General features: G+C 31.7%; 1 protein-coding gene across 1 annotated transcript in view; it reads right to left on the reverse strand.

Annotated features, from left to right (window-relative positions):
* Positions 1–310: 310 nt before the first annotated feature.
* AHR (aryl hydrocarbon receptor) overlaps positions 311–24890 on the reverse strand; it is a 57764-nt gene continuing 33184 nt past the window's right edge. Inside the window, exons 3-11 of the mRNA XM_004467946.5 lie at positions 22733–22836; positions 16435–16524; positions 13851–13974; positions 13058–13188; positions 11443–11645; positions 10541–10650; positions 9881–10022; positions 5359–6598; positions 311–2410 (exon numbers count right to left, since the gene is read on the reverse strand). Coding sequence (XP_004468003.3) covers positions 2273–2410; positions 5359–6598; positions 9881–10022; positions 10541–10650; positions 11443–11645; positions 13058–13188; positions 13851–13974; positions 16435–16524; positions 22733–22836 — 2282 coding nt within the window. The 3' untranslated portion in view covers positions 311–2272. The remainder of the gene's footprint in view (positions 2411–5358; positions 6599–9880; positions 10023–10540; positions 10651–11442; positions 11646–13057; positions 13189–13850; positions 13975–16434; positions 16525–22732; positions 22837–24890) is intronic.

Below are 24890 nucleotides of genomic sequence, written 5' to 3' on the forward strand. Positions count from 1 at the left end.
TAAGCCATGAAAACATTTATCTAAAATTTAGTACTATTGAAAAATACTAGTTTGTGCATGTTAACTAATTGAATGCTTCAAAATAAATTGGAGTAATGGTATAAATCTTTAGGGATTGTTCTTTAAGAACAATCTGATATAGGAAAAGTTCTAATTAAACACATGCATATCCTTAGAAGTGCGCATCATCTAAAAATAAATCCCTTGGTATTTTGGTACTTAGCAATACAGATAAAAATGTATTTGTGTTAATGTGATTTATATTATTAGGTAAATTCTAGTTGTTTTATATAGATAAAATAGACAAATATTGCTATAAAAACTTTTAATTTTGTAAGTGTATAATTCATATTCATCATTTACAATTTAAAGAGCTTATTTTTTTCACTAAACAATTTATCCAATAACATGTGAAAGAGACTAACAAGAATGGTTTATATGAAGACTTTTAATGAAAGGTGTAAATGTTAAAACGGAATATTAATCTAGACCAATGATCTAAATCTTTAGTGATACCTCCGTGCTGGAAACAAATTATGAAATGTTTTAGACAAATTAATTTTCCAAAACTTTAAAGATTCAAAATTTTGACTGAATATGTATAGTTCTGGCATAGCTATTTTGTCAGAAACCACTGTATATACATTAATTTTTCTAGAACAGAAATTAAATGAAAAACATAACACTACATCGCAGTTTGGGATTCCATCAGCTTTTTAAAATAATACATGCAAAATGTGTTTGGGCCCTTCAGAGGCTGTATTTAAATAAAGGAATGGCAGATGGTGACACTTTTCTTTTAAATCACTGGAGGACATTACAGTCGGTAAAGTGATTTATTTGCCTTATTGATAAAAGTCATATTATGGAAACAACCCAACATTTGAAGTTAAAGGAAATAGGTGGTTGTCTTTTTCTTAACACCAACTTAAGAGTATTTGGAATTATTTCTTAAAAATATATTAATAAAATATGTAAAACTCAAACACTTATATGCACATATAAGATAGACTATTTTTAAATGAAAAACAAAATATTTTATACATAATTTTGTTCATTATAAACTATACAATGCATCATTCATTTCACTCATAACAATACTTTGCACAAAAGTTTGGTATTTTCAATCTTAACACTCTTCAAATATGAGAAAAAGTTTTCTTAGAAGTGAAATTTAGAAAGTCAACATAATCTCTCAAATTATAATTGCTAAAACAATTTACACACATTGAAATGGGTGCTCTGCTTAATTAAAAAGCTAGAAACAAAGTTGCTTCTCTCATTGTAATTTAATAAACATGGTTCCATTTAACAGGTTTTTCAGACTCTAATATCGAACTATCGTTCCGGAGATTCCTATAAAGGTAAGCAGTGCTACATCTCCTCCTTCTAAACATACTGATGAAATTTAACTGCTACTTTCTTAGTATTAATATAATTATTAAGAAATAATGTGGAAAGACATTTACTTTCAAATATTTTCAGTATAAGGCACAAAGCAACATTCTAGAAGCAACAAGATTATGTAATAAATAATTATCTTTTCAATTATTATTTGCCATTTACCTGAAGAAAGTAGGTGAGTAGTGCAGTTAGAACATGCCTGAATTAATAAAAGTAATTGGATTTAAGAAATACAAATAATATTTGTGCACAGAAAGAAGTTATTAATTTAATTAAAACTATATTTTGTATAAAATGTACATCTTACAGTGTTATAGGTAGAAAAAAATGTGAGGCACTTGGATTAACAGTGAAGGAGAAGAGCATTGAGATTATCTTTTTGTAAAAACACCAAACAACTTGTTTTAACATCTGAGATAAAAGCAGAAGCTAAAAATATTGAGTAATACTTAGTTTTGTAACTTTGTTTTTGGTATATTAAAAATCCAGAAGTTCAAAAATTAAATTGTTTCAGTTTTATTCTGACAGAAATAATTCAAGTAGAGAAAATTTGTATTCCTTACCTTATAGAAGTGTTTAAAGTTCTCCTGAATAAATTTTGTGGTGCTCAGAATAATAATGTGAAATGTAAAACAGTACCTCACTATTCTGTGGCAGCACAGTTTCTATTTCGACGATGGTGGTATACATTATTAATTTTATTTTTAGCTCCTCTTCTAAAAACAAATTAAAATTTTGTTTGAGATAACAGTGTGGACAACATACATCAATGCCTCCAAGTGAACGTGCTGACATCTAACACTCTGCAAACCTTCACAAACTAATTTAAGTAGCACCCCAAAGCCAAGGTAAAAAATTGGGCTTAGAATTATAGGAATCCATGAGGTGTCAAATCAGGGAAAGGTCTGGCTTCTGATGTATGATGAAGGGGCTGAAGATGCATGGTAGTCTGAGAGTTACTTAATTCAACTGGGTATGTTTCATTTAAAACTCCTCCATTCTGGAACTGAAAAAAAAAAAAGCAATCTATCAGAATAGATCTTTCAGATATCTTGAGCCATTACATAAACATTAAAATTTAATTTTAAAATCTTAGTCCTGTATGTTAAACTTCAAATTCTTTTACAGCTGCTTAATTTTAAATCTTACTGAGCATCTCAGATATATTAGCTGCATTTATAACCTTGTGGTTTCTCCAATAATGACAAGAAATCTTGTATATGGTACAGATAAGTGATAAACTGTTTCACTTCTGATGTGACATTTCACACATTAGAAGATTGGGACTGATGGGCATTGATGGATCAAAGAGTATCAGTCATGAATCATTTAAATATTTCCCATCAAAAGTAGGTTTGCTTTGACTAGAACTCATCTCAGTCAAGTTCTGAGTATTAACTGATTATGTTCAAGATTATTATAGGGCCCAGGCAAGGTATAATGGCCAACTTTCCAAAATTCACCCTAACAGGTTGAATCTAAAACTACAGCCTGATAAAATGAGTAAACTACAAGGGATAGCAAACGATCTAGGACTTTTCCAAGAGACCATTTCTGATTTTCATGGGGTTTCTTTTTTTATTTTTTAGGAGGTACTGGGATTGAACCCTGGACCTCATACATGTGAAGCAGGCACTCAACCACTGAACTATACCTGCTTCCCCTGGGGTTTCTTTATGTTTCTAAAATATTACATCATGGATATGATTTCTTTAATTTGCAATAAACTCTTAGCTAATGAATACCATTAAAAGTCAAACCTTCAGAAGAAAGTGTTCTTTCTTGCCTTTTTATATTGAAAAAGTCTAGTTTCTATAAATGCTGGTTTGAAAAAAAAGTGATGATGGGACATAGTGATACATGACAGAGTAAGCTAAGTACAAAGTTCTGTAGGGTTTTATAGATTAATATCATACCCTTAATTGCTTCAAATAAAATATACCTTTCTAAAGTCTAGGTAACATTAGGCTTCAATTAAATAAAATGCTGATTACCTCAAAGATCCTCCAAAATATATTAAATATGAAATAAAGATAACATAATCTAGATTTTCAATGAATGACACCTTTGTCAAGTTTTCAAATGGAAGGTAATTTTATTTGTCTACATAATGCTGGCCTTTGAATGCATGACTCATCAATCGTAACACAATGTGTGTCAGCAAATCTCTTGAAATATATTTTTTAGAGCAGTATTGTCTGAGAGGAATGAAATGTGAGCCACACATGCACAGTACTTTTTAAAATATGGCTACTAAAAAAAATTAAAAAGAAACAGGTGAAATTTTAATATTGTATTTAACATAGCCAAAATTTTATTTTAATGTGATCAATAAAAAATGAGATAGTTCGTGCTCTTCAGAATAAAAAGTCACTTACACTTACAGCACAGCCAACTGGGACTAGCAATATTTCTAATGCTCTTATGGCCACCCTAGTGGAATTTCCAGGTCTACAGAACTATGTTATCTTACTATTCATAAAGAAGCAAAACAAAGCACTAGGGGAAAAAAACTACACCAAGAACTCATATGGTGCTGATATAATCTCCCTTTCAAAAAGTAATTTATGTATTAACTCCTCTAGAAGTCAGTTTACTGAAGAATAAAACATGTTAAGTCACCCACCCATGCATATATCACAGCAATGCTAGGAGATAGGCTGTAACTGAACTTTAAATGTTAATGTATCTGAAGGATGCCAGGAAAGTAAATAAAAACCTTTACCATCATTTTGTATTAAAAAGCTCATATATAATCAGATAAACCAAATTAGGAATGAAGAGTTGTCATATTTTTAAATTGCCCTACTATAAAATAAAGAGTAAACAGAGAACAATGAATTTAAATATACTTTCCAATGAACTGCATATACTTTCAAATGAACTAAATAATTATTTTCCAATGGAAAGCATAAAAGCAAACATATTTCTAGGTGGCTAAGGAAAGCATCTGCTTTCATTATGTTAGCTCTTTTAAAAAATATGACTATTGTTTTTAGGTGTAAAGTGTGCTTGCTGTTAGAAAGATTCTGATACATTCAAACAATACTATCAAGCTTGACTGCCATGTAAGAAAGTCAGTTGAGTTATCTTTTTAAAGAATGCCTCCCCTAATCCCCATAAAATTCGACTTTGAAGTATTAAATGAGGCTCTGGCAGATAACACAGAGAGTATTCCAGAGAATACTGAATAGCGTATGATTGAATTCCAGGGATAATCTAGGACAAACTCATTCTAAGAATGATTTTAACACAATTTCATAAATATATGAAAATTAAAGCTTTGAAGAAATTACTTTTTTTTTTCCCCTGAAGTACTGTGGCCTAGGATTGAACCCGGGACCTTGAATGCAGGAAGCCAGTGCTCAACCACTGAGACACATCCGCTTCACTGAGTTGGCTTTTTCGTTTGTTTACTTGTTGTTTGTTTTTGTTTTTTTTTTCAGGAGGCACCAGGGACTGAACCTGGGACCTCCCATGTGGGAAGCAGGCACTCAACTGCCTAAGCCATCTCTGCTCCGAGGAAATTACTTTTAAAAGCTCACATTTTGAAACTGTGCAAAGGCCATATACTCTAAAAAACTCACATTTACTTTTAAAAGCTCACATTTTTAAAGTGTACAAAATCCATATACTTTCTAAAGCATCAAGAAAGATAACTCCAATTCTCTATTCCCAATAAGATATTTTTAACTAATTTCATTGTTAACTTAGGTCATCTTACATAAGGACATATTTGTGTTACTTTAGTCCTCAATTTCCTTCTTCTTTATGATTTAGGTAAATATATATTAATAATACACTGGAGAAAGTACTGGCTTGTAAAAAAGTAGTAGTCATAAACACAATAAAATGCTCACATAAAGGCTACAGGTAACAGAGTAAAATCTAGCCACTAATAATTTACAGCTGTCAATTTAAAAGAGTTTTATTCAGTTCGATAAAATCCCCTACCTTAAATGTCTGTAGGCCTGGAATTGCTGGATGGTACTGTACCTGCTCCACATGAGCATGCCGAGTTTCTGGCTGGCACTGATAGACCGATACAGCCCCAGCATAGCATGACTGAGGAGTGACTATAGCTGGCTGTGGATCTATGCCATGATTTTGGTTTTGAGGAACTTGTAAACAACTGACAAAATCTTCTAAATTAGGAGTAGTAGGGTATGGGGATGGTTCAAAATTCCCTATGGGAAAGTCCAACTGAGTACTCTTGGAATGTTGTGATAACACAGACTGATTACAGGGAATAAAATTCTGTGTATAAGGCATAGTATTAATTTCAGATTTGTAGGGAAACTCTTGACTAGTCCCATGTAAGTCTGAAAAGACATTATACTGTTGTAGGTCTTGCTGAGGACAACTAAAAGGCACTGGCAGGGTAGAGTTCCAATTTGCAAACATGCTATTAACTTGCATATGCTTCATTTTCTGACATAGTTGCTGCTGCTGCTCCACAACTTGCTTTGGCCGGTGCTGAAGCTGTTGCTGCTGCTGCTCTAACTGTAACTGTTCCTGCACCATACAGCTGGAGTTGAGAACCAAGGATTGTTGCTGCTGGGGATCCGAACATACAAAAGTAGACTTGGTTAAAGAATCTTGGACAAATGTCAGGATTTCATCAGTTAAGTCCATGTCTCTGAAGTCATCCTCACCAGAAAAGTCATTTCTGAAAAATTCCTCATTCTGCTGCATGTGTTTGATATCCTCAAAATCAATTCCTAAGTTTTTCATAATGCTGTACAATTCACTATTTTTATTATCTGGAGAGAGCCCTGTATAACCTCTTGGGAGCATCAAGTTGATTTCCTGAGGTTGACCAATTTGATCATGTTTCAGGATATTATCATTTCCCATTGGCACAATATTATCTTGCCAATTTCTGCACTCATTCACAGATTCTTTTAAAAAACTTCTTTCAAAGGGCATAGTATTTGAAGGAGGACAGAGATAAACAGACTCATCTTGTTGTGTCATGGCACCCAGGAGGGAGTTGGGATTGAGAGAATCATTATTTAGAGTTGATTTAGTAGCAGAGTCTTTTCCACTTGGGCTGCTTTTACTGCTCATGGGTAAGGCATCCATCATGGGAGGCAAAGGGTTGGCTGTATCATACAACACAGCTTCTCCAGTAGTAAATAAGAAAGGCAACTTCGTATTTCGTTTCCGTAAATGCTCTGTTCCTTCTTCATCTCTAAAATTGTATAGAAGAAAGTGTGTATATATTAGGAAAGTTCTCTCATTTAAAAATAACATATTTCAAAAAATAACAGCAAGCAGACGAATATAATGTAACTGAGCTTGACAGCAGAGTACATGGAGTCATTTTATTTTGACCTAAATTATTCTGACTGATACTATAAATGTGTTTTTTAAACAACAAGCAAAGATAACAAACCAAATTTAAATATTTAGAATATGCCTCAAAACTGTGCAGTTAATTCCACATTCATTTTACATCCCTATCTAACCTAAAAATAAAAATTAAAAAACATAAAACCCAGAACTATAAAGGAAAAGACTGGCATATTTGACAATATGAAAAGTGAAGATTTTTGTACAGTTAAAGAATTCATCAATCAAGTTAAGACATGGAGAAAACATTTATAACATACACACAGTTTCATATCCATAATGGATAAAAAGCTCCAATGAGTAAGTAAAAGAGGCAAACAATTTCATAGAAAAAGAGGAAAATAAATATGAACAAAATGTCCAAGAAAGACAACTTATTTCCCTGCCTAATTAATAAGAAAATTAATAAGAAAAATGAAAGCATCTCAACCCTGTCAGTAACGGATAAAACAACCAGACGCAAAAATCAAAGGTATAAAAACACAAACAACACAATTAACATATTGGACCAATGATATATAAAGAACAGCACACTCAAACAACAGAACACACAATTCTTTACAAGAGAATATGGAATATTTTATAAACATTGACCTTATATTAAGTCATAAAAGAACCCACCCAAATTTCATTAAGATTGAAATCAACAGAGAATGCTCTCTGACTACAGTGGAATTAAGCTGAAAGTCAAAAAAGAAAGCATAAATGCTTCTTGTACAGTGACACTGTATTTCTAAAAAATTCATGAATTAAAGAAATTAAAATGAAAACTGTCAGATATTTTCACCTGAATGATAAAAGGTTATAAAGAATCTGAATAGTCTTAAACATATAAAATAAACTGAATCCATAATAAAAATAAAAACACCTTATAAAGAAATCTCCTGGCTAAGATAGCTTCACTGGGGAGTTTTTCTGAACATTTACATAAGCAATTATCCCAATCTGATAAACACCTTCAGAAACAGAGGAGTGAACGAACTCTTCCTAAAATTGTTCTGTGAAGCTAAACACAACACACTGATGCCAAAACCTGAGGACATTACAAGAAAGATTAACTACAAGCCGAACTTTCTCATGAACATAGATGCAAATATCCTATAAAATCTTAGCTAAATGAATACAACAATATATAAAATTCACAAACAAGTTTTATTTTCCAGGAATGGAAGATTAGTTTAACATTTGAAAACAAACTGATATAATTTATCATATTAACAGAAAAAATTAAAATCATATGATCATTGCAATAAATGTAGAGCAGGAGTTCTTAACCTTTTTTGTTCCATGGACCTCTTTGCCAATTAGGCGAAAATCATGGACCCCTTACTAAGACCATACTATTGTGTTTATTATTTAATAAATATACCTTCACCAACACATCCCCACAAGAATAATGTTTTTTGAATTTAATTCAAGTTCATGGACCCCTCGTTAAGAACCCCTGATGTAGAGGAAGTATTTGAAAAAACATCTATTCCTGACAATAACATTTAGTAAACTAGGAAGAAGGGAGCATTATAAATCTCAACCTACAAACATCATACTCAATGGTAAAATATCAAAGCCTTTCCCCTAAGATTGGTAACAAGACAATAAAGCCTAAAACTGTTATTTTTTACATTGTACTACTGTCTTAGCCAGTGCAGTAAGGGAAGAAAGCACTAAAATATCTAAAGATTAAAAAGGAAGAAAACTTATTTTCAAACAATGTGGTAAATTTATAGGAAATCTTAAAGAATCCACAGACACATTATTAGAATTAAGAGAATTTAGATACTAGTAATAAAAAATCAACTCTTTCTATTTAGCAGCAATAAATACCTAGAAATTAAAAATACATACCACTTAAAATGCCATCAAAAACATCAGATATCTAGGAATAAATTTAATAAAAGATATACAAAATTCAGATAAGAAAAATACAGCCAATTATTGAGAGAAATTAAAGATGACTCAAGCAGTTAGGTATTTAACTGCTCATGGGTACACTTGGCACCTGGACATAGTTTTACTAAAATAAAATTTTAAAAATTATCAAACTCAAATTTAAATAGTAAGAGAATGTCTGAAACAAAGGCCCTCTGACATATTTCTGGATGTATTTCATGTGTTGCTACATAAGATAAATATACATATACATGTACACACCCATGTAACCTAACATGTTCACCAATACCCATGTACTTAAACGAGCACACACATCTATATACACACACCATGTTCATGGTTTGGAAGAATCAAAATTATAAAGATGATGATTCTCTCCAAATGATCTAAAGATTCAGTTACATCCCATTCAAAATCCAAAGAAAATTTCTGATGGGAACTGACAACTGATTTCTAAAATGTATATGCAAATACAAAGAGCAATGAATAGTCAAGGCAATCTTGCAGAGAGAAAACAAAAAATGTTAAAACAAACAAAATAGGGGACATATACTCATATCAAGACTTATAAAGTCAAATCAAGACAATGTGATGTTGGTATAAAAATGGACAGCTAGAGCATTGGCATATAACAGAGTCCAGAAACAGGCTCAGAGACACAATTCCTGATCAAAATGAAGTGCAGTCGGGGCAGGGAGAGGAAATGGCCTTTTCTTTAAATGGTCTTTTCAATAAATGTTACTGGTCAACTGGATATCCACATAAGGCAAAAAATCTATCTTGATTCTTATCCTCAAGCCATATATAAAAATCAGTTCTTCAGAGTAGGAGAATACTTGCAATATAAATATTTGACAAAGGATTCATTTCTAGAATAAATAAGAAACTCTTACATATTGCTGCTTGTGCTTAGAAAATAAATTCTAAACAAAATATTTTTTTATTGTACAGATGGCACTAGCTTTTCGTTTTTCCTTCATATACCCAGGATAAAACCCTAGCACTTTCTTTGATTTTCCCTTTCCATAGGTTTCCATATTTAGTTGCTCAATAAAGTTTTTCAATGCCTCTTATCTATGCCCTCTTTTTTATATACATAGTATCTTAAAGGTTGAAATTTTATTTCTAGAATAAATTCTCAGAATATATTTTGTTTTCATTAAGATGGATTTATAAATCAAACTTATTAAAATAAAATATGAAAATGGAAACATTTTAAGTCTGAACTTACGTTAGAGGTCTCTGAGTTGCAATGATATAATCTGGTCTTCCGTTTTTAAATACTAAGCGTGCATTAGACTGAATCCAGGCCCATCGATTTTCTTTGGTAAGAAGTCTGAACACTAACATGCCACTCTCTCCAGTCTTGATGACTAAAATCGAAATGTTAAAGAAAACTCTGAAACAAAGCCTCTGACATATTTCTGGATGTATTTAATTTATCACTAAAGATAAATAGCTTGAGAACTTTTAACCACAATATATTAAAATGCATGGAAACACTTCTAAAGTATTTTTTTCCTTTTTTAGACTAAATTTATTATTTAAAAAATTAAAAGGAAACTTAAGTATCAGTTAGATAATTCCAGTAACACATATGAAATTATCAAGAGTAAAGGTGTTTGTGTAAAAATAGATAAAATATTTTTTCCCTTTCAGGGAACGGTACCTACAGCTTAATATTTTACCATATAATTTTAAAGTTTAAATCTACGGTAATGTAGATTTATGAATTAGTTATGATTCATTTAAAAATTCATGAGCAAAACTAAAGCTTCATCATCCTAAATGGTCATTTTCAGAGTGAATAAACACATTATCTTATAATTTTAGACATGTACTAGAGTATATGCTGAATTTTCTGACATGTTCATAAGGAACTACAACTTACCCCGGACATGGTACTCTGCACAATAAAGCATATCAGCAGCGTGAACAAATTGATATCCTGATCCTCTCTGGCACAGTTCTGCTTCAGTATATCCTAAAATAATTTTTCCTCTGTTTTGAAAATAAAAAGGTAAAATAAGAATGAAATTAACATTTACCATCAGTGAAGTAACCAGAAGAAATTCACTGGCTATACACTATTTACTACATTATATTTTACTTGAATTTCCCTTTAGTAGGTAGAAAAAAATGAGCCACATCTATATAACTGCTCTCTTTTGCTTATTGCTGCAAATGACAGTTTTAGCCTATTTTCTTCTTCTGTATAAAACCATGAAAATTAGTATACCTAAAAAATGAATCTAACATAGATTATACTGGTTATACAAAATCTTTAACAAAAATTCATAATGCTTATACTCCATATATTTTGGGGACAGGGTTTTTCTAATTACCTCTGTGAATTCCCATTTTAGAAAGAAGAAAACCACTGAAATGTTTTGATATAATACGAATACTTAATATTAGGCTCTATACATCATAATTTTCCAAAAGTGACTAAACTTCTAAAGCGAAAAATAAAATAATTTTTCACAATTAAAAATGTAACACAAACAATAAATGTCATCTAGAAACAATATTATTGATATAAGGTATATTATTTTTATAGTAAGAAAATTCTGGAAAGTATTGTAAAATATTACAAAGTGATAGGATTTGTGGCCTGGTTAAAATTATTTTACTTTAAAAATACAAAATATACTATACTGAAAGAATATAAAATAATAATAGCTAATACAGTAATAACCAATATCACAATCTATACTATATGTTTTATTTGCTAAGAGAAACTTACTGCAACAAAAATATACATATATATATAATTAAATAAGTTTCACCTACTTGGCATCACAACCAGTAGGTGTAAAGTCTAGTTTATGTTTAGTTCTAAAGATGAAATTTTTAGTTCGGATTTCAAGAATGGATGGTGGTTGAAGTGGAGTAGCTATTGCAAACAAAGCCAACTGAGGTGGAAGTACTGATCCATCCTTTCCTTTCTTGTTTTGTCCATGAAGGTACTTTAACCTTCCTTGGAAATTCATTGCCTTAAGAAAAAAAAAAAAATTTCATTACAATTAACATTTTAAAATAGTTCTTTCTTAAAAGGTTCAATTATGGCCATCTCTGGGGTTTTTGAGAATTCTATAAAAATTCCCTGAGGTTCACAACTGCTATTTTCTTTCTCCTCTCTCCATTATAGTTCACTTTAATGGAGTATCTCAAAAGGTAGTATGAGGAAAATCCTTATGGATTGATAAGAAAAGAGAACAGCTTCTTGCTTCACTTTGGTCATAACAGGAATACCAGTTTCCTTCTTTGAGCTTGCAACTGCCCTATTATTATATCCAGCACAGTACCTTGCACACTGGGCATTCAAAATACATTTCTTGAATTAATAATGATAAAGTCAACAAATAAACATTAACTTTGAATGTACATGAGATACATGTCTGCTAATCTTTCATATAGAGAAAAAATACAACTTTATTACAACATCATAATGAATCTTATGAAATATATAAAGAATGCAGGGTTATATCAGAGTAAAAATAACTTTCTAACTTTAGAAGACAGAGGAAATGAAGACAATTTATACATGATTACTATCATTTTATTTGATTAAAATAGTAATAAGGCCAAGGGATGTTTCTGATATTAATCTGATAGCATTATAAGGAGGGAAAAATCCAACTGCATGCAGAAATTCCATCTCAGAAATCCATCCTAATTGATTACTAGTACTGGGAAAACTACCTTAAAAGCACAATTCTACCTCTGAGTCTGCAAAATTAACTTCAGAAAGCAAGCAAATAAAATGATTTTTTGCTAATCTTTAAGATTTGATTATTAGTTTCAAATTTCTGATAATTCACAAAATGAATATGAAACATGTCTCGTATTCTCCTGTAACTGGTGGGTGACGTCATTAGTGTATACAGAAAAATGAGAGGACAAATCATCTTCACTCTATTATGCCCAAGCTGCTCCCTACAATTATCACACCAGGTATTAAAATTATGCAACAGAAAACAGAGATGATAATTCTGCAATCATGGATATACAGTCTTCTATATGGCAGTTAGTCCAGACACGTGGTAAAGGTCATGGTAATTTTTCTGTTTAGCGGGTATTATATATCCCAAATTAATATACATCCTGCTAGCCACAAGATTATTCTCTATCTTATATCTCAAAAGTCCTTAAAACAGGCAAAATAAAAGATTCCATGTTATTTCACTCAGTCTTCATTATGTATCTTAAAGCATAAGGTTTTTGAGTGGTGAAAGATATTCAAAATCTTTACGAAATAAAATTACTTCCAATTACTGAATTCTCTGGTAGATTTAAAAAACTGACCTCAAATATAATCAAAGAAAACTGGAGTTAGGAATTCACTTAAACTTTTTTCCCCATAACTTAATGCTAAATGCCAATATTGTAAGAGTTTATACCTTACCAGAAAACCAGAGGAATTATCCAACAGACACCTTAGCCGGCATATGAAGCACCTCTCCATGAAAGAAGAGTTTTCTGGAGGAAGCTGGTCTGGGTTATAACAGACTGTTGGTTGTGGGAGGCCATTAGCTTCTGTGGAAATAACAGCAACACAAATTTATTTTTCATTCCACTATAAAATTAAGCATCTCAATAGCTGTAATTGTTGGTAATTCCTAAACAGGATCCTGTATTCTGAATATAAAAAAAATTATTTTCAAAAGAGGAGCTAGTGAAAGGAAATGAAAACTTACTGAATGTCACTTTTGCCAAGAGACCTTTACCTAATTAGTTTAAACATTTTTTTACTGAGCTATCACTGTCAACAATTTTCCTACTTTTCTAACGCCTTTTTTGTTTTAACACTTCTGAAAACACTGCTTACATTGAGAAAAGCTTTTTATACTTGTATATGCTAGTTTGATTTTTCCCTTGATGCCCTGTAAACAAAGAATAATTTGCACACGTATTAACCTTCTATATTCCTTCCATCTTTCACAATGGTACCAGAGTTATCTTTGTAAAATGTACAACTGCTTAAAGCAACACTCGCTTACTTGAAACCCATCAATGGCATGCATGTACTACAAAGTTCCTTAGCTCATCAAACTCTTGAGCCCTGACTAAGGCCACTTCTGTTTCTGCTGTTTCTTTACCATTGTCATGGATTTTTATGCCCTTCAAGGTTCAACTGCCTCCTGTCACAGAATCATGTCTAAAAATCACCAACACTATCTTTTGGTAAATATTCTTACCATCAATTCTCTGTCCAGAGTCTGAAGACTGTGAAGGGTCAAATGCCCAGTGCAGCTGACGCTGAAATTCAACTCGGTCTTCAGTATGGATAAGTTCGTACACACTTTGATGTATGACATCAGACTAAAGAAAAAATATGACAGGAAATAAAAGTACTGATTTTAAGAAAAAGATTACAAATGTAATTTCAATCTGTCTAGATTAGTGGATGCCTGTTAGTGGTGATGAATAAAGAGAATAAAGAGAATGATTACTAATGCTCCCCACTTATCCAACACAGGTAAAAAGCTTTATAGAGAGCATAGTACTATAATTGATAAGTCAAATGTAATTTGCCATCATTTCCAAACATAAATAAATGCTCTTATTCATCTAAATAAGTCACCTCTCCATTACTTACATGGAGTATTTAAATTGTTTATATCTTATCCATTTCCACAAAACTCTCCATTAATACCTAGGTCTTTTTTACTTCCCCAAGCTTGATAGTATTAATTCATTGCATATTTCTTTCACTGTTCTCTAATTTTCTTTTTGTTGTTGTTCTGGTAATTTTTAAAAAAGATTATTTATAATTTATTTCTTTCCACCCCGTTTTGTTTTCTTTTTTGTTTGTTTGTTTTTGCTTTTGCTGTGTCTATTTATTGTGCACTGATCTTCTCCTAGGAGGCACCAGGAAGTGAACCCAGGACCTTCCATGTGGGAGGAAGTCACCCAATTGCATGAGCCACCTCCACTCCCTGCTCTCCTGTGTCCCTCATTCTGTTTCCTTGCTGTGTCTCTTGGCTGCATCATATCACTGCATCATCCTTTTGTGTCAGCTTGCTGTGCCTGCCTGATGTGCCAGCTAGCTGTCTTCTTTAGGAGGCACCGGCAACCAAACTCAAACTTCCCATGTGGTAGGCAGGAGCTCAGTCACCTGAGCCACATCTGCTTCCTCTAATTTTCTTTTTATTAAATTTTTACTCCAATCAGAATCCATAAGGGTAAGGGACCATGCCTTTATCATGTCAGAATCCCTCCTCTTACATTTTGCCTCTTCACATTCATGACAGTGTTCAGCCCTCAGACCTTAAAACAGTGTTTTGCTAACCTTTTTTTTTAAAACTGCAATTCATGGTAAGAAATGCCTTTTCCATCCATCACAAGTGCACCCATACATGGAAAAAGTTTCAAAGAACAACTTTATGATGGGTGACAATATTTGTGTAGTCTATATTACCATATTTTATTTTATTTTGAGCAACTAAAAATGGTTGATGGTGATCCACTATATCATTCATTACCACTAATGGGTCACAACTTGGAATTTTAAAAATGGTGCCTCAAACTACCATTCATGTTAGACATGATTTTTTTTTTCTTGAAGGATAGCCAGGCTATGTGTACATGTGAGGAAAAAAATACTGAGAAATTGCTGATCTCTTTTATTTTCTTAATGATGTGAAGCATAATATCAAATCATGATTAATATAGTTATAAAATTTATTAAGTTTCAAACAGGCCTAAGGACATTAATATTTTTAAAACTTAGGCTCAGTAGCCAGATTCCTGCCAGTTTAGTTATCTAGACTTAAATTTCCTTAACAGCTCAATCTTTCAGCGTTAAACATATCTATGCCATCCATTGCAAAACTGCAGAATTAGAATCTGAAACACAGACTGTAACATGTACATTCCCTTTACAAAAACTTTTAGAGGTTCCCTTTGTGAATTTAATATAAACTTCAGGCTATATAATAGTGTTATACAGACATTGTTATTCAAACCCAGCAGTCTTGGACTCACTGTGACTTTCTTAAAAATTAAATTCATGAGCCCCACTCTGACCTATTGAATCAGAATCTCTGGAAAAGAGGCCCAGGAATTTTATCAAGGTTCATCAAGTTCTTCAGGTGATTCTTAAAACATACTTTGAGAACTGCTGATATATAAGCACAGCTAGAATTCAAGAGTTCTCAAAGCATATTGGGATGTTCTTGTCCCTCAGATATGCCAAACTTTTACAACACCATGAATTACATAACCTTAAATAAGCCTGGCACATACACCACCTTCAACTTCCAGTCTACTGCTGATGTGCTTGTATCTTTTCCTTCCTCTGTTCCCCATCTGAATAATACACTCTCTTCAGTTCAGCTTAAATACCCTTTTTGTCAGGGAACATTCCATGATTCATTAAATTCAGAATTAGAAATATAAGCCATAGTATTTTGCTTGTATCTTTACATATCAGCTCATTCATTTTATAGTTGTCATATTTCTACACTATCCATAATTATTTGATGGCAAATATTCTTTTGCCTGTCTTCCCAAACTCTATCTGCCCCATAAGAGACCTTTAATAAGTGAAGAAAAAACATAATAGCCATGAATCACCTAAACATTTAAAGAAATTATAATGCAGAAAATAATATTAGAAAACTTATTAGTTGAAAATAGTTTTCTTCTAATGCATATATTTTAATTGATACTTTATATACACAAATTGCCAACTGTGCCCCTAAAGTATACTATATAAAAGTAGAAGGTTAATATTCTAAAAAAATATTTTTTTCATGATGTAAGAAAAAATGTATTTACCTGCTGAAACCCCAGGTAATCTTGTATAGTGGAAGAAGCATAAAAGACCAACGCATCTATAGTGACAACCAATACAAAGCCATTCAGAGCCTACAGTAAAAAAGTTATAAAATTAGTAATGTGATTTGATAACAATATTGCTACTCATAAGTATTGGCTGTCAGTTATTTTTTCTCTGAAAAATATTCTCTTTAAGATTGAAATTATTATACTTTACTAACAGAGAAACATCATATACCCCTGAAGTAAGAAGAAACTATTCACACCTTTTGTTCTGGTTAAGGTAAAACTTACAGTTAAATTTAATGCTGAATCACAGTAACTTTTTTTTTTTTTTGAATCACAGTAACTTTAATGGAATATTTTATTCCTTTTCCTTATGCTTCAGATTTTCTCTTTTAAATATATTATACACATTTTAAAAATATAAACTGCAAAGGCATCATTTACTGTCATCTGCCTGGCTGCTTTTTAGAACAAGATAGTGTGTAAAGATACTGGTTAGATCATCAGGAAAGGAAATTTTAGATAAGAGAAAATCCTTTTGTGCAAAGACATTTCAAGCACTGATGCAATTTTAAAACTGGATATTCTCAAAATATTATAAAACATTTTAAAACTTCTAAATGGAAGTCATAATATACATATGTAACACACATAAGCACACAATACATGTGATACAAATACACACATAAAACAAATTAAGTCCACTTAAATACAATTACGAACATATTTAGTTTTAAATCTAATCATTTTATATGTGCTTTCTATTTGTTCCACCTGTACTATTTGCTGTTCTTTCTTTTCTTGCCTGCTTTTGGCTGGTTTTTATCACTCCATTTTCTTTCCTTCTTTTAGTCTGGAAGTTCTACTCTCTTTCCAGTTCTTCTAGAAGACATTCAACTCCAACAAATTAATATCTTTATTCTGTTCTTGAATGACAAAAGTATCTGGATCATGTTAAACATTTACTGTTATCATATATTTTAGTTTTGCAATTAAACATTTAAGCCCTTACTATTTCCTACTTGAGTTCCATTTGGGGCTTGGTCTATTTGTTCAGTGATCACAAGTAAATCCTTCTGCAATTCTTTTGTTTAAACAAATGGAGATATGATATGGCTTAGCAAAAGAACAACACATGTTTGGAGTAACACAGATTTACTAGCTGTGTGGATTTTAGTTATTTACCCCTCCAAGCTTGATTTGGAAAACAAGTACTCTGAGGAGATAAATAGCACTGACACACAGTTAATTTAAGGGACTACTACTACAATTTAAGGTGGTGGAAATGGGCAAACAAGGCTTTAAATGAACATGCTTTGAAAAACAAGAAAGAGCTATATAAATAATAGTAATTAGTTTATCCAATATTTAATAAACTATTACATGCCAAATAGTACATATGCTAAATACTGGGCTCAGGACATTGTCCTTGTACAGGGACAGTCTAGTGCAGGAGTTCTAAACCTTTTTTGTTCCACTGGCCCCTTTGCCAGGCAGATGAAAACCACAGACCCCTTAACTAAGCCCACACTATACTGTGTATAAATAAATATAGCACACCTGCACCACATATCCCCACAGAATAATGATTTTTTGAATTTCAATTCAAGTTCATGGACCCCTTATTAAGAGGCCCCGATCTAGTGGATATCCTCATTTTCATATGGAGTAAATGAAAAAGAGTGACTGTATCCTTTTCACTCCAAATCCTTTCACCTTCAAGATCCTTGGTCTATGTTACACTTTGGAAAACTTGATTATATAAACAACTATTTAGCATATTTTTAATGTCTTTATGTATTTAAGTGGCTTAATTCTCATAACAACCCAAAGAAGTGTCTTATTACAGTTTTACAAGCAAGAAAACTGAGGTAAAGAACAATATAGTAAGTTGCTCAAGGTCACACATCTAAGAAAAAGCTGATCCAGGATGTAAACATAATCTGGCTCCAAAGCCTATCCACTTAAACAAGGGGTCCTTAACCCGGGGTCCATGGACACCCAAGGAGTCTATAGAAAGTTTTCAGGGGGTCTGTGAACCTGAATTGAAAAAAATCAACTTATTATTTTTCTGGCCTTTAACTGAAAGCTAGCATTTCCTTCACTTATGAATGTATGAATAAATTACAGTAGTATTCATTTCATATTTAAAAAATAAAATTTTACTTTCCTATATTTTTGATGTATTAAATTATTATTTAATGTGCTACGAAAGAAGCACATAAGTAGTGTATTACATCATATGTTTTTTTATTTTACTAATTGTATTTCAATATATGTAAACTGATTTCCTTTGAATTTTATTTTAGGCATTTAAAAACATTCTTGTGGAGAAGTGTTGGTGCAGATATGTTTATTAAATAATACACAGTATAACATGGACTTAGTATGATTTTTATTTTAATGTAGTGTGTAATGAGTGCAATGTATAACTGCCTGCAGAAAGGTTGGTAAGGATGGCGGAGATGGTTTTATGATGCTGTGAGAAAATTCAAATTTCTAAATGTTTGCTGAAAATGATCATTTGAACAGATGTTAAACTGTATTAGGTTATCAGGTATTGAAATTATGGGAAAATTGTAAAATGTAATTTTTAGTAATCCTAAAATTTAATTTAAAGACACGCCAATGTTGAGTATCATAAAACTATCTGCCGCTACATTCTGAGAAAGGGTCCATAGTTTTCACCTGACTGGCAAAGAGGTCTGTGGAACAAAAAAGGTTAAGAACCCCTGACTTAAACTACCATGGTATGCTGCCTTTACATGTTAGTAATCATTGATTGTTTGCATGGCTCCAATTAGTCAATCCCAACTGGGCTCTAAAGTCCTTGACTGCAGAAATTATACCATATACTTCACTGGTAATTTCTCTGGGACTAAAAATGGTGATGGCACCTCCAGGAACTTATAAATACTTAATGATTATTTACCACCACCAAAATAGAATATTCTTAAATTTTAGTTGTCAGTAAGTGTATGCCCATTACTGCATTTTTTTAATCCTGAAAATATGCTTTTTTAAACAATGAAACAAATTTAGCTTATTCCAAAAATTTTATTGGTACCTGCCAGAATACACAAGGATAAGTTAAGGTACAATGTCTATTGTCAGAAATAAGATCAAAAGCTAAAAAGAATAGATGTACACCAATGTTTTATGTATGTCAAAGAGCCTTACACACAATGGGGAAGAAAGTTATTACTTATATTGAATTATCTTAGTAAATTAGCAGAAGGAATTAATATGGCAACCAAATATTAATAAAAGAGAGACTACCACGCTTTAGTTTTAGTTACACAGATTTGCCTGACCTATATTAAAATCATGTTCAGGTTCACACAGTATTTAATATAAGTTAACTGCAGTTGATACTGTTACTTATAATTTCAGTTGTTGTTACCATAAAGCTGCAGCATTGCAATAAGCACAAATTAAACAGCACCAAATAGAACATGCTTTAAAAATGAAAATAAACAACTTAATTAGTAGATAATGAAAAGATACAAAAGTTGTTTTTTAATTATTAAATGTTTATCCTTTAAAATAGCTATAAATTTAAGCGAATCCAGAAAATAAAATATCCTTTTTGTTAAAATATTTTTAAAAATTTTATTTCTGTGCCTCCTTTATTAAAACAAAAGGAAAAGCTTTCTCCTCAAAAGCTGTTAAGGTATACGGTATATGCACCTCCAGAAATATCCTTAATCAGCACATTTAAGTGGTAATTGCTTAATAACTGTATGTTAAAAGAAAAGAAGACTGTATATCATGAAATATATATCATAAAATCTGTTTCCTAAAGAGGTAATAGACAAACAGTTCTAAGCAAATCATACAGTTTTCTACTGGAAAGTAATCTACAAATAGTATATGAAATAATTCATAATAACTAATTTATTTTAATTACCTAAAGTTTTCCAATTTTCAGATAATTTAAAATAGAACACTAGTTTTTCATAAGTATTATTCTCTGTGTGCTTGACATAGAATATGTTTACTATTTGCTTAATAAACATTCTAAGAAAACTATAAAAAAACTATGGCCCATAATTCAACGTAATTTACCAAGTGTTGCATCAATCAGTCCATCTTTATTTCCACTTGAAGAAAGAGATTTCGTTATCATCTTAGAATATAACCCGAGATGTGTGCTTAATTACATTAAGCAACAATTATTGGAAAGTTTTCCTATGACCTGAAGAAGAAGTCTTTATGTTTCAGCTAATACATGCATAAATATCCTCAGCCAAGGGTGGGGGAAAGCTCATGCATGAATATATTCAATTTGTTTAACATAATGGAAGCAAAAGATAATTTTTACTCTCAGGCATGTAAATATGATTATAGGAATTATAATAAAAATTATGGGCAATAAGAATGCTATGAATTCGGCTGCACTTAAGCATTAACTGAATAAGTTCATAGAGTTATTAAATGAGCACATAATGGTGACAGCACAGATCATAACACACATCTGCATTCTATACTTTTTCGACAAAATAAATACCTGAGAATTCTGACTAAGATTGAAGTACAGTATCAGTTTCAAAATAAAGAAAATGATTTTTAGCAATCTGTGGTATATATATATATGATGAAACATTATGCAGCTGTAAGAGGAATTGAAGTCATAAAACGTGTATCAACATGGATGAACCTGGAGGACATTATGCTGAGTGAAACAAGCCAGACACAAAAGGACAAATACTGTATGATTGTGCTATCGTGAAATACACTGTTTAATTTTATGGAGTTAATTACTTGAATATGGGTCACCAGAAAACAGAATGAGCTTAGAGAATGGAAAGGTCAGTGGAAACTAGTAAAAAGGATGTGTGTTAAGCTTTGGAAATGAGTAGAAAAGGTGAAAGCACATCATAGAGTTGGCACTAGCAGTATAGGTATGGCAGTAGTTGAAAGGAAAAGTGTACTAGAAAGAAAGATAAAAATGTTACATGGGACTGTATAGCATAGTAAAACACCATAAAAAATATGAATATGGGTAACACTGCATATGCAACACTGTTTTTCTTTGAAACTGAACAAAGGAATACTAATGTCATGGAATGTGAATATCAGGCAAAAAACAAACAAACATTATACTAAGTTAAGTGAAAGAAACCAGACAAAAGTACTAGGTATTGTATGATTCTATTTAATAAATATGAAAATATAAATCAATATATGAAGCTAACATAAGATTAGTGGTTAGGTAGGGCTGCAGAAGGATAGAGGGATTGAGAGGTGACTGCTAAGGGGTGTGGAATGTTTTTTTTTCTTGAGTAATGAAATTGTTCTAAAATTTTTTTTGGTCATGAATGCACAATATTGTGATTATACTAAAAGCCATTGACTATACACTTTGAGTAGATTGTATGGCATATGACTATATCTCACTAAAACTTGTTTTAAAAATTTAAATAAAAAACAAAGAAAATGAATCAAAAATACTCTAAAATGCTATTAGACAAAATCTTTCAGAAGCTTTCTAAGTTGTAAAACAAAAAATAGGGCTTAATTGTTGAGAAAATCTATAGTATGCTGATGAATCACATAAAGCTACTAAAATGAAGTGTATGTTTTAGACAACATTCAACAAAAATATAGTTCAGGTTAAAAACAACTCAGGCTCTTAAATAAACGAAGTTATAATCTACTTTAATGGAGCTATAATCCTGAAAATGTGTATCTACATCCAATGTCTTAAATGAGAACCTATAAAATAATCTTGGAGTTCTTGCTTTTGAAGAAATACAACCAGGATCTTTTTCGGAAGTGATAGACTTCTAATTAATCTACTTCACAGAATTAGATTTTTGCACTTACTAGTGTTGTATCACTATTGCAATTTGGATAAATATTGTTTGAAACTCTGGGTGAGTCCTAAATAAACCGGGGAAAATTAGAAGATTGATTACTCTTCCATTTGCATTTAGTTAATCCCAATATGAGAGGTCCAAATGAAAAACTTCCCTTTATCAGAAGTAGTTCAAGACTCAAACACAACTCTGTAATAAAAAAGACTATGAGCCTCAAATGATGAACAGAGAAAGTATGCAATTATTCTTTGTACTTTTCAAAGTCTTCGAATATTCTAAAATAAAAATGCATTACTCAAGATTAATTTAAAAAGTAAGGTAATATAGGAAAAAAAAAAAACAAGATCATTAAGAGATGTAACCAATAATAGGAGGAAACCAAGAATTCTGAAATGGTAATTAGAAATAGGAAAAAATATAATGTAGTCAAATACATCTCTCCTTTAGGAACTATATTTACTACAATTTACCTGTAAGAAGAATTCTCCTTCTTCCAAGTTCAGACCTTTTTTCAGTTTTGTTTGACAACTATCTTGGCCTCCATTTCTGTCAGCCGGGGAGGATTTTAATGCAACTGTAGGAGAAATGAGAAAAAAAATCATATAGCAAGTAGTTTAAAAAATAAACAATTATAAAGGGTTATAATGAAGAGCCTGCATATACCAAGCAAAGACACAACTTGAAATATTGAGATCAACTGGTACGATATTGACTAGGTAATTCATCTGCCAAATGGGTGATTCCAATTCTATGCTAATAAGACTGAAGTAGAACCTAGTGAAACTGCCAAATGACTGGTTGTTAAAAATAATTTTTGATGAGTTCACTATATGAATCTAACCATATAACTAAGTGTTTCAAAGAATTACATGATGCTGCCATAAACAATCCTCCCATTCCTAGCAAGTTATTTATGAGAATAAGTGTCCTTAGAACTTACAACTAAAAAAGGATTTTAACGTCAATATACATTTATCTAAACATCAGAAAACTGGCACAGACAAGGGGTGGAGAAAGATTACCAACCATATGTCTTATTAATAGATAACAGTAAGTTTAGAATCCTCTTGTCCAGTTTTGGGGGAAAACGTTAGCATTTTTAAAATTAGGGTCATATTAAATCTATGAATCAACTCAGCGAGAATGGACATCTTTATAATATGAAATCATCTATACAAGCACATGTATGTTTTTCTACTTTTTTTTTTTTTGGTCCCACTGGAATGTTTGAAAGTTGTCTGCAAAAAAAAAGATTTGCATATTCCCTTTAGTGTTTACTCCTCTTCTTGCAAGGTGGCCTCTCCTTCCTCACGTCTTCTAATCGCTTGTGCATTGTATATATGAAGAAAAGTTTGATGGGATAGTGGGATCCTTCGCTCTTAGTTTTTATGCTTACTACTGGAGGTAGCATGCTGTAACAGACGGGGACACAGAAGAACTGAACGGAAAAAAATAACAGCAGCTCCCATTTATTTGGCATTTTGTGAAGCACTGACAAATAATATCTCATTTAAAATTATTTAGATATTGTCATTTGACAGTCTTGGGTACAAATCTCAGCTCTGTCATTTACTAAATGTATGAGTTCTTTGAGCCTGATTCCTCATATGTGCAGTGATGATTTAGGGAAAAAAATGGATATCCTGCAGGGTTGTGTTATGGAGAATAATAAAAATACATGTGAGGATTGGGTGTTGCTCACCTGCTTTGCATGTATGAGGTCCCAGGTTCAATCCCTGGTACCTCCTAAAAAAAGAAAAAACAAACATGAAGTTCCTGACACATAGCAGCTCAACAGTTCATAAAATGGTAGCAGCATTATTAGAAGTAGTTCCTAGAGCTCATGAGTTGCCTTGTTATAAAAGCCTAATCCTTTTAGATATCACTGCAAAATCTTTCCATTATTCTAATCCCTTTTTTACCTATGATATTTAAATAAAAGCAAGCATTAAACAAAACTGATTTTGGGGTTCCTTTTAAAGTTTCTTATTTCATTAGATATTTTTGTGCCAAAGATAATGTGGTTCAGTGAAAAACTGAAGATTTGTTAATAACCAGATATTCTCTCAGTTTGAACGAAGCATCACATATAAAACTTTTTAACATTTGCAGCATATTTGCTAGTAAATCATCAGGGCTTTCCACAACGTAGAGAAGTGAAATTCAGAATGTGTCACACAACTAGAATTGTATGTCAAGTTTTTGCCTTTGCAGAACTGGAAACGTAACAGTTTGAAAGAAATGGCCAAAAGCTTGGTCTCTAAATATAATAACTTCAAAAGGCAGAGAAGAGATTTCCTTAGGCCAAAAACTAGTTGGGAGCTTAATTAATTGATCTAATAGTTATAATGAAGACCAAAGGAAATGCTTAATCTTTTCTTATTGAAAGAAAAGAGAATGGCCTTTTCTCTCTATTTTCTAGGTTTTTTGTTGTTGCCTTCCTTCTAAGGACCAAATTTGCTGGAAAATACTAAAGCCTAACAATGTCAGGGTTAATTACACCACTTTTTTTTTTCTTGCTACTATTCCAAAAGCTCCAGTATGAAGCACTATTTAAGAGTTATTCCAAGTATCAATACAACTCGCTGTTAAACAAAAACAAAAATAAAATCCTAACATTATAAAAAA

The sequence above is a fragment of the Dasypus novemcinctus genome, chromosome 5 (assembly GCF_030445035.2).
Source record: "Dasypus novemcinctus isolate mDasNov1 chromosome 5, mDasNov1.1.hap2, whole genome shotgun sequence".
Taxonomy (NCBI): domain Eukaryota; kingdom Metazoa; phylum Chordata; class Mammalia; order Cingulata; family Dasypodidae; genus Dasypus; species Dasypus novemcinctus.